This window comes from Artemia sp. Qi Xiang Cuo, chromosome 21 (genome assembly GCF_049724085.1).
Source record: "Artemia sp. Qi Xiang Cuo chromosome 21, ASM4972408v1, whole genome shotgun sequence".
Classification (NCBI taxonomy): domain Eukaryota; kingdom Metazoa; phylum Arthropoda; class Branchiopoda; order Anostraca; family Artemiidae; genus Artemia; species Artemia sp. Qi Xiang Cuo.
Window position 1 is genome coordinate 38,772,553 of NC_142814.1, and position 12,010 is coordinate 38,784,562.

General features: G+C 30.7%; 1 protein-coding gene across 1 annotated transcript in view; it reads left to right on the top strand.

Annotated features, from left to right (window-relative positions):
• LOC148939519 (uncharacterized) overlaps nt 1-1,306 on the top strand; it is a 39,791-nt gene extending 38,485 nt beyond the window's left edge. Inside the window, exon 3 of the mRNA XM_089106673.1 lies at nt 515-1,306. Coding sequence (XP_088962799.1) covers nt 520-1,221 — 702 coding nt within the window. The 5' untranslated portion in view covers nt 515-519 and the 3' untranslated portion in view covers nt 1,222-1,306. The remainder of the gene's footprint in view (nt 1-514) is intronic.
• The last annotated feature ends 10,704 nt before the right edge of the window (nt 1,307-12,010 follow it).

Sequence of the window (12,010 nt, forward strand, 5' to 3'; positions counted from 1 at the left end):
TAAGTATTGTGACTAAAATTTTGTGTTCTTTTTTTACTGGCTCAAAATTTGACAGAACATTAATTGGTGAAAAAAGGGAGGGTTATTTGGCTTCCCTTCCTGAGATTCACTTACTGAATTATTGGATTGGCTTCTGAAATACAATACTAAAACAAATCAATGAAATTAAAGTATACTTTTTAACATGGAAGCATGTGACAGCAATCTCTCCTTTGTTCTTCGGTTTATGTATATTAGTTTTTTTCCCTTCAAGCATCAAAAATGGTGTAAAAAAATAAGAATAAAACCGAGAATAAAGCAGGATGGCTCAATTTTTGTTCTTTATATATATTTAATATTGCTATATAAGTTAAACTTTTAAGCTTTAATGATTGTTTTTATGCTAATGAGGTAAACAATATTTTTTTGAAGGACAATGTTTTTGGGTTATTAATGTTATGATATCCTTTGATAAAAGTATGTTTTTGTTAGAACACTTTGTTTTTTTTTGTAATATTCCCAAAAAATTTTCTAGGCAACATGACTCTTTTTCCTAGAGGTGCTAAATCTAAAACTTCAAATAAGAAAATGCCCCAAGAAGCAACCCCTGGTTCAAAACTGAAGCCTAACAAAAGACAAATGGAAGAAGAAGAAGACGATTCTGAAGACATGGACAGAGAGGAAGATGAAGAAGTTAGTAACCTTGGCTCTGATGAAGAAGGAGACGAAGTTGAAGAAGCTGAAGATGAGATGGAGGACGAGGAAGGAAGTGGTGAAGACGAAGAAGAAAGTGGAGAAGATGAAGAAGAAAATGGAGAGGATGAAGTGACAAAGAACACGCCAGTTCAAGAAGAGGGTAAAGCTAAAGTTACTGGTGCAGCTCAAAAGAAGTTTAAAAAAGAGTTTAAGGGGAAGTGTATTAAATGCAAACAAGTTGGACATAAGGCTTCTGCCTGTTCTGAAAATCCAAATCGAAACAAATGCTTCAGTTGTGGAAAGGAAGGCCATAAATCGAAAGAGTGCTCCACAGGAAAGGGTCATAAATTTACTACCTGTTTTGTTTGTAGTGAAAACGGACATTTTGCTAGAGAGTGTCCTGAAAATACTAAAAAGGGTGACAGACATATACCCTCTGTGTCGGCCAAGGGGAAGATTGGAGGAAAGAGGAAAGTGGAACAAGAAAACGCGGCAAAATCAGCACCAAACAAGAAATCAAAAAAAGGAAAAGTTGATAAAGCTTAGAAGTGGACCACATTTCTATATTTTCTATGGTAATTGATTTATTATTTTAATTAACAATACTCTTTGAATAAAAGATTATCTGCAATTTGTACTATTGTGTAGAATCTTTAACAGTTTAGGAATTCAAATTGGAATAATTAATAAATTTTAGATTAAATAAATTAATAAATATGTATATTATTTATCAATTAAGATTAATTTATATAATTTAATAAATTTATTAATTGCAATTAATTACTTTGTTAATTGTTTATTAGTAAATATTAAGTAAGATTAAATGAAAATAAATTAAAATAAAATGACAAATAAAAGAAAATAAGTTAAAATAAAAGGTATTTTTTTGGATTTTTTCTTTTCTATTTTTTTGAAAATAGTCAACCCTATTTTGAGATAATTGAGTTTCGGAATAGTTTGAATTTCTTTGTAAATAATATTGCCTTATATTCTACGTTGTTTAACCATAATCAATTTGGATCAAAGTTGGGTCTTTTGACCTAAAATTAATTTCCATCTACCTGAGTTTGTAGAACAGAAAAATACAAGCTGTATAAAATGTGCCAAATAAAATCTCATTCATTCAAAGTAAAGCTTGTGTTCATATTTCTGTGTAGTTTTCTCTTTGTTGCTAATTATTTCAAATTATAGTGGAGTTTTTAGTACTTTTAAAAAAGCTTCTTATTGTTCAAATTAAAATACCCTTGTGTTTCAGGAGTTGTTCTTAAAGAATTTGAAAAAAAAGTCAAATTTTGGCGTGAAGAGCGAGGTAGTGAAGAGGGGGGAACCCCCCGCATATGTGTAATAATTTCTGTTTGGTTTAAGTTTGGGTGTTGCTCTTTACTTTCAGTTGAAAAAACTTGTTTTTATATTTAATCTTATAAAAAATACACTTAGCATGCTAAGTTTTTGCCAAAAAATGGAGAAGTCTAAAACTTACAAAAGACCGAAAGAAAAACTACGACGGCTTTAACTCGTGTATTGCCCTTCTTTTGTGAAAATTTTGCCGTATTAATATCGATTTCAACATCAAATCTGAATGAAATCTTCTGAAAAAAAAACTTGAGAGCTTTAACTCGTGTGTTGCCCTTCTTCCGTGAAAATTTTGCCTTATTAATATCGATTTCAACGTCAAATTTGAATGAAATCTTCTGAAAAAAAACTTGAGAGCTTTAACTCGTGTATTGCCCTTCTTCCGTGAAAGTTTTGCCGTATTAATATCGATTTCAACATCGAATTTGAATGAAATCTTCTGAAAAAAAACTTGAGAGCTTTAACTCTTGTATTGCCCTTCTTCCGTGAATTTCGCCATATTAATATCGAATTCGAATGAAATCTTCTGAAAAAAACAACTATGAGAGCTTTAACTCGTGTATTGCCCTTCTTCCGTGAAAATTTTGCCGTATTAATATCAGTTTCAACATTGAATTTGAATGAAATCTTCTGAAAAAAAAACTAGAGAGCTTTAACTCGTGTATTGCCCTTCTTCCGTGAAAATTTTGCCGTATTAATATCGATTTCAACATCGAATTTGAATGAACTCTTTTGAAAAAAAACTTGAGAGCTTTAACTTGTGCATTGCCCTTCTTCTGTGAAAATTTTGCCGCATTAATATCGATTTCATTATCGAATTTCAATGAAATCTTCTGAAAAAGAAACTTGAGAGCTTTAACTCGTGTATTGCTCTTCTTTCGTGAATTTTGCCGTATTAATATCGATTTCAATATCGAATTTGAATGAAACCTGAAAAAAAAAGTATGAGAGCTTTAACTCGTGTATTGCCCTTCTTCCGTGAAAATTTTGCCGTATTAACATCTATTTCAACATCGAATTTGAATGAAATATTCTAAAAAAAAAAAAAACTTGAGAGCTTTAACTCGTGTATTGCTCTTCATCCGTGAATTTCGCCGTATTAATATCGATTTCAATATCGAATTTGAATGAAACCTGAAAAAAAAGTATGAGAGCTTTAACTCGTGTATTGCCCTTCTTCCGTGAAAGTTTTGCCGTATTAATATCGATTTCAACATCGAATTTGAATGAAATCTTCTGAAAAAAAACTTGAGAGCTTTAACTCTTGTATTGCACTTCTTCCGTGAATTTCGCCGTATTAATATCGATTTCAATATCGAAGTCGAATGAAACCATCTGAAAAACAACTATGAGAGCTTCAACTCGTGTATTGCCCTTCTTCCGTGAAGATTTCGCCGTATTAATATCGATTTCAATATCAAATTTGAATGAAAACTTCTGAAAAAAAAACTATGAGAGCTTCAACTCGTGTACATGAGCCTTATTGTTTTGGACCACAAGTCCACAGTTCTCGAAATGTAATTTCCTCAGAAGAAATTATTGATTTTGGCAAAAGCATAAAGAAGATAAAAGCATAAAAGGAAAAAGCTTTCACTTTCATAGTAGCTAAATTATGTGAAACTGTAGGTATTTACCAAAAATCTCCATGAATAAATTTGTATTGAACTGTTTAAGGTTGCATAGGGATAGTTGCAATTTTTCACCAAAGGCTTACCTTACACAGGAAATATTCCTAGCCTGATCATAAGCAACATATAAATAATTAGCTGAGTGTACCATTACATATTCAAGTATTTTATTGAACTGTTTAAGGTTACATAGGGATATTTGCAATTCTTCACCATAGGCTTACCTTACACATGAAATATTCCTGGCCTGATCAAAAGCAACATATAAATAATTAGCTGAGTGTACCACTACATTTTTCAAGTATTTTATTGAACTGTTTAAGGTTGCATAGGGATATTTGCAATTCTTCACCATAGGCTTACCTTACACATGAAATATTTCTGGCCTGATCAAAAGCAACCTGAATCCAATGATTTAGGCCGTGTCTTCATTATGGCTTTTTCAGGTAAAAGCACCCATGGTTTTTTACTTTTTCAGGCAGCCTTAGTCTCCATTATTACTTTTTAAGGCTCAAAAAGGTGAATCAGGTGCATTTGAAATGGCTTTTTTTTTTCAGAAAACTCTGTTTTTCAATGAACAAAATTGTTTTTACTCGACCGACTTCGCCTGAAAAAGCCACAATGAAGACAGGGCTTTAACTATCCCGGAGTTTTGGTGCAAATTAAAATTGTACGATTGTCCCAAAATCGTAGGTTTTACAGGGAATTTAAACCTTAGACAACGAACGTAAGGATTAAATTTACTAAATGATTAAGATAATGACTGAATTAAATAATTAAATTTAACTTAAATGACTAAATTAAGAATAAATTGATAAAGCAATGATCAAATTATTAATGACTAAATGATTACTAAATATTAGTACTGATATTCTGTAATAAATACACTGCTACAACGGTTCGTAACATGCGCATTCAGTGAGTATTTTTTTAGGAATTCTCTATTTCTATCGTCTCATGATACTTTTTCGCCTATAAGATTGACGATGTTCAGTCTTTCGCTTTTCGCCGATAATCAGTCTAATTTTAGCGGAGTTGCAATCCTGCTTTAAAAATTCAAAGCTAATGCTGTAACGTGGCACCTTCATTCGCATGATATTGCAGGGAGGGGGGGGGGAGCACGAAGAAATTCATACTAGCTCTCCATCATCCTATTTATATCCTAGTAATTTTAAAAAATACCATGCTTTTGATAGTATCAGTCGATAAAGCTAATTTTGTTTACTTATAACCAAATTTTATTGTCAGAAAAAATAGTATTTGTCAAACCTATGCTTAACAAGGTGGAGGTTGTGGTAAATCCATCCAAGATTTGTCTAATGGACTTTCCTTCCTGTCAAATGTAAACTGTGACCTAAAAACGCACATTTTAGATTCTTGTGTCCTGGAAAAATGCTCCAGCTCCCATTTTTTTTTTTTTTTTTTACGAGGGCAGCAATTATACAGGAACGTGCAAGGGAAGTAGGTCCAGATTTCTGTGGTTTGGAAAATCAAAAAAAAAGAGAGGAATGAAACGAAAAATATAGGAAAAATGGTAATGATCTGAAGATTTACAGAGATAGATGGCTCGGCATCAAAGCCCTTATCGTACAAATAAACGTTTTTTTTTAAAGAAAACAATCACCTTTTCTTTGTTTGTGATATAAAAATGAACAGATATCTATATAAATAAAATGAAATAAACACATATGTAAATAATTAAACTGAAATAAACAAACAAGTATAAATTTAATTAACGAATAAGTATAAATCAAATAAACAAATATTTACATAATCAAAATTGAATAAAAAATATGCATAAATTAAGTAAGCAAATATGTATTTAATTCAAATTAAATTGACAAATATGTACAAATAAAATAAACAAATATGTATAATCATAACTATTTCTGTAATACAGCTCACCAGTTTTCTACACATAAAGAGATCTAAAACTCCGATTGTTTCTTTTGTTGGTATTGGCAATAGCTGCATCACAGAGGGGGGGCGCGGGTGCTTCTTTTCATTTTTTTTTCAAATTTTTAACAAACTATAACCTTTTTGTTTTTACAATAGAAAACTAACTCTTCCTAGAAGAAAAAATTGAATGACAACTCCGGTGGCTGCTTCCATGAGGGGATGGTACCTGCTGAACCTTTCTTTGGCTATGTTCCTTGTGGATATAGAGAGAAATTGTGATTCTCATGAATGTACTACAACTTCTTCATTTTTTAATATAAAGCTGTAAACGGACAGTATCTACTGTTTTTGTAGAAAAGAAAAATAATAGTTAAATAAAAAAGAGTGAATGATGACTTTGGTGATTGCTTACGTTAGCCATGATAAAACTTCCACCACCGGGGGATGGTGCCTGCTGAACCTTTCTTTGGCGATGTCTCTTGCGAAAAAAAAAAGGAATTGTGATTCTCAAGAATGTACTACAACTTCTTTACTTTTTTTTATAAATATGTAATAGACTGTAACTTTTTCTTTATAAAGAAAATCATCTGTTCTATGAGAAAGGGTGGGTGACAACTTGGGTGATTGATTTCGTTGGTCATGACAATACATGCCCCTATGGTAGCTTCTATTAAATATGTAACAGACTATAACATTTTTTCTACAAGTGACCCTTCCTAACGTAAAAGAGTGAATAACAACTTCGGCGGCTGCTACCCTTGGCCATGTAAAAAAAAGCGCTACTGGGGATGGTACTTGCTAAGTCTTCTTTATCGATGCCCTTTGTGTATAAGGAAAGAAATGTTGGCTCTAAAGAATGTAGTATACCTTCGATAATTTTTTCTATAACTCCTTAGCAGAATACTGCTTTTTCTATGATCTAAATATTGAAATTTTCTGTTATAAAAAGAATGAGGGACAGCTTTGACAGATTTATTCATTCCCTATTTCTAGATCCAATTTAAGAAATAAATACAAATAATTTCAAAACTTTAATAACTTTTATCTACAGTATGTTTCATAAAAGTTTATGCAAACATAATTACAATATTCTCATCGGCTCAAAATAAGACAATTTAATTTGAAAGTACATTCGGAAATGTAAAAGTTAAGCTCGGCTCTCACTTATATAACGTACAAATTATTGTAAAAAAGAAGAAAAAAAATCGAAATAAATAAAAATGAAGTTGAGCAAAAGTAAAAGGTTTAAACCAAGCTTAAAAAGGATTTGCAACTTTTTTTCTTTTTGATAGTTGCTGAAAATGAACAAATGTGCGTAATTTTTGCTCAAAAACACAATTATGAACTATTGCCATTCATTTGCCAAATGGCACATCTATACAAAGCGTACAAATGGAAATAGTGGCGTCAATTCATTAACATTTATGAGAGGGGTAGGAGGGGGGGAATTTATGTTTCAAAATCAAGATGATCAAATTTGTCGTTCGTTTGTATTCTCAATGAAAATACCAAAAAGGCATTTTGCATGAAAATTAAAAAAAAAATACTAAAAAAATTTACAAACACAAAGAAAAGTGTTAAAGCTTGAACATTACTATCTTTGATATATTGCATTCGATATCTTGATATGTCTGACGTAGAGAAACTTAAAAAACTAATGTCTTTGTCTTTGGGTATAATTTTTTTGGGTATGCGAAATGTGGTAAGATGTTTATGGAAAACGTGTTTTGGGTATGGAAAAAAATTTTAGGCCCCTGCTTGGGTCAAATTTTTGCATATTTTTACTTAATTTAATCTTAGTTGTACTGGAAGGGACTATACTCAAGATATAACAGAAGCTGCTATTTGACGTTTTGGATCTGATCCAGCAAACTGACCGAAAAAAAATAAAAATGTTATTTAGGATGTTAATGCTTTCTACTAAAGAATTTCGTCAAGAATGTGCAAAGTTTAAAGTCAATTCAGAATTCAATATTAAAATATAAAAGTGTTTGAAAACTGGAACAAACCAATTTGAGTTGGAATGGCATACGTTTAGAGAACTATAATGATACTACTTCATTTATAAATTAAACTTTAATTCGTAAATAAAATTGTAAGTTGTTGTGTATTAAATCATAATAAAATGTATAATTAATTATAAATTGTAATAGTAAAATATGAAATTGCTAATTATGTAACTTGGTATAAATTATAAGTAAAACTATTTTGAAAAACACATCTTTTATATTTGATAGAGCTAGACTCGAGTAGTTTAAAATATACTAATTTCTGCTTTAGCAGTGCTGAAAAAGTAAAAATAATGAGGTAATATAAATAAAGCACAGACATAGAAATATTATCGAATTAAGTTTTTAAGGTTTGATCATTAAAAATAACCTCAGAATAGCTTTATTAATGAATGTAATAACATTATAAATAAAAAAGTTTCCACTTAGATAGGTTAAAAGAGCAATATCATTTTCTGAGATTGAAAAAGATGCCAATCCTTTCAACTGTCATTAAAACAAAACAAGTTCTTTTACATCTTCAAAAAAATGCGCGTTTTGACGCCATCTATATTCCGCTTTGCGAATATACTCCGATTTGCCCAGCGGTACTCAGCTTCGGTTTCCTCTCCATAAGAATTTCGGCTAGCCCCAGGAGATGGTCATTCTGGAATTTGGAGAATTTTTAGTTCAAATGTTTTGACAAAAACCATCAAAGGGTTGTAGATGGAAAGCATGCCACAAAAGCTGAGTAACACTGATACCATCGGACCAACGACGAGCCAAATTACAAATTACAAGGATCGCCATTCGATTTTTTGAAGAAGCTGTCTTAATTCTCCCATCGAGATTTTCTTAGATGGCAGTATAGAAATTGAGATTCCACATTTTTTTTTTCAGTTTTACATTATGATTGTCGCTCAACAGCAATTTGTAATCTGGCTCATTGTATATACAAAACATTTAAATACACAATTTTAGATACAAAAGTGCTACAAGTGACCAGCAGTAAACTAAAGAAAATATTAAGTTTTTAAGTTCAACATTGACACCAATAGAGTAGGAACAAAGGGGGGGGGATGAAACCCAACCTCTCGGGAAACAAGTTGTCATATTAAAAGTGTATCAAATAGAGAAAAGGAAATCTCGCACTTAATTTCTGGTAGAAACAAAACTTATGGTAGTATATACCCCCCCCCCCCAAGAAAATTTGTGTGTTGATGCTCTTGACGTTCAATGCAACCTTTTTATTCCTGAGTTATTCGCTTGCTAAAAAACGTAGCCATAGGAAGTCTTATTAAATTTATTCAGTTTTTCAGTGATTTTTGGTCGCCACAATTCTAGATGGGCGCTAAATCCCATCTAAATTGTCGTAATATGGGGTTATGCTTATGCTATAATTAGAAGAGATCAGGCTTTCCTTTCATGCATTAGATTCTTGTTTTCTCAACTATAAGAAATCACAAGAGACCGTGCCCTACTCTCCTTTCGGACCAATCCTGCCTCGATACGAAGATAAATATAAAAAATACAATGCTCTTCTACTTGGGAAATATTAGCGCTATTAACCTTATTCACGTTATTGCCCAAAAATGAGGGAATTTTTTGCCAAATGAGACAAGCTAATTCAGCAATTGAGTAAGGGGGCAAAGAGTATCGATTACTTTTGCGAGTGGACACTGGTGTTAGTGTCGACAAAATAGCTACCAATGCCATCTAGAGTTTAGCGTTCATTGGCCTTTCTTCAATGTAATAACTGAGCAAAATGAGTGCAATTTGTAAAACTGTGTAGTAATAAGTGTCTGGTCTCAGCTTCTGAGAAATATACTATTACGAGGCTTGAAAAAATGCCAAATTCTAGATTGTGTCGTTCATTTTTAGTTAACTCAGGCGCCAGTCCTACAAGTTGCCCATACTCTTTAAAAAGGGCTTGATCAAATTCTAATGTGTTATGTATAGCATTAAGGGTATGATAAAATCTGCTAAATTAGTCTTGAAAGGGGTATAAATCTCTAGTTCTAATGAAATCCCTGGCCTATTTGGTAGTATTAAGAAAAAGTGAAAATAATAGTTATTCAATGGAAAAAATTACATTAGGAGTTTTCTGTGCCGCATCCATCTAAAGACAAAGTGGAAATGCCGACTGAAATTCTTATAAATTCAATTTAACATAATGGGATATTTTTACCCATACCCTTCTACAAGTCTTCTTGATTTATATACCGTAGTAAGATGATAAAAATAATATATGATAAAGATGATGATAAACATAAATATGAAGATAAATATAGAAGATGATATGTTGACAAAATCCTTTTGGATGATAAGGTTAATAAATGTGAATATTGTAAACATAAACATAATTTTTGAGGAGTAACTTTAAATTAACAAATTCTAAACATTTGAATTCAGCATAAACTAAATATGTTTATGTATCTTAGGCAGGGATGTTAATTTACGAAATTGTAAAGGGGAGGGGCAAAAGTGTTTTTCAGAATCTAGGGGGGGGGGACATTTTTATTTTTTTTCAATGAAAATACAGAAAAGGGTATTTTCAAACTCTAGAATAGGGGAGACAAAAATGCTAGCGGGTAATTGCCCTCCATGTCCTCTCCAATTGACATGCCTGACCTTAGGTTCTCAGACATCTTCCGTGAGCTAAATTTAGCCTGTAGATCCATTCGTCTAAGTTTGACTTTCTTAGCATGACAGCTTTCCAAGATTTCCCTCTGTGGATTGATCCAAACCTAGGTTTTTAATGAAATCGCTTTTTTTTGTTACCGTAGTCCGACAAATATGTTTTTCATATATAATAAAACAAAGCATACACCCATAGTAAATAAGACAGTTTTTGATGAAATATCTAAGATCCTTGATGAAATGGCTTTTTTTATCATCTTAGTCTGATATACATATTTTTTTCTATATATAATAAAAAAAAGCGTACATCCATAGTAGATAAGACAGTTTTTAATGAAATATCTAAGATCTTTGATGAAATGACTTTTTTATTATCTTAGTCCAACATATATGTATTTTTTTATATTATAATATATTATAAAAAATATTAATATATTATAATATATTAATATATTATATATATAATAAAAAAGCGTACACCCATAGTAAATAAGACAGTTTTTGATGAAATATCTAAGATTTTTGATGAAATGGCTTTTTTTATCATCTTAGTCCGACATATATATATATATATTTTTTTTTTTATATATAATAAAAAAAGCGTACACCCATAGTAAATAAGACAGTTTTTGATGAAATATCTAAGATTTTTGATGAAATGGCTTTTTTTATCATCTTAGTCCGATATATATATATATATATATATATATATATATATATATATATATATATATATATATATATATATATATATATTTTTATATGTAATAAAAAAAGCGTACACGCATAGTAAATAAGACAGTTTTTGATGAAATATCTAAGATTTTTGATGAAATGGCTTTTTTTATCATCTTAGTCCGATATATATATATATATATATATATATATATATATATATATATATATATATATATATATATATATATATATATATATATATATATTTATATGTAATAAAAAAAGCGTACACCCATAGTAAATAAGACAGTTTTTGATGAAATATCTAAGATCTTTGATGAAATGGCTTTTTTTTTATCATCTTAGTCCGATATATATGTTTTTTCATATATAATGAAACAAAGCATATACCCATAGAAAGTAAGAAGAAGAAGAAAGCAACCTTAGAAGGAAATTAGTCACTAAAAAAACTAGTGTAGCAGGATGTATGTTTAGATCCATATGTTTTTAGTATGTTTTAGTATGTATTTAGTACGTTTAAGTATGTTTTAGTGGTAGTCTGTTTACTAGGAACTGGATTGAACCAGAGAAGTTACTAATTTTACATTACTAAGAACCGTGAAAGTGAAATTTTATTGTTTGAGTTGGCTCAAACTACGAAAAATTAGGAATTCAATTCTGAATTCAATAAATAAATGTATTCGACGGTAAAAATATTTTGCTTTATTTGCCTTTCTGTTCGAAGGACGTTAAATTAAAAATCTAACCGTAATTACTGCACAAGTGGGGAGGGGTTGCTGCTGACTTCAATCCCCCTTATATTTGGCTTAGGATATAATTTGCGCTTTACTGAAAACACAGATATAAAAATTTATAGGATTGTGTGAAAGTGAATGAAATACTTGTACACCTCTCCTCCATCTCTGTGTATTTTAAGCTAAGACAAATTGTGCTGTATTACTCATAGGGGGGGCGTCTTCCATGCGTGACAACAGCCTACTTATAGTAGGTCGCTTAAAACCATGCTTTGATTTAATTTCAACATTTGTTTTATTCCCTATCTTTAAAAATTTATTATTTTTAGTATTGCGAGTGTTTAAATGCCAAGTCAATGTTTCACATGCTTTTTTTAAAATTCATTATCAATAA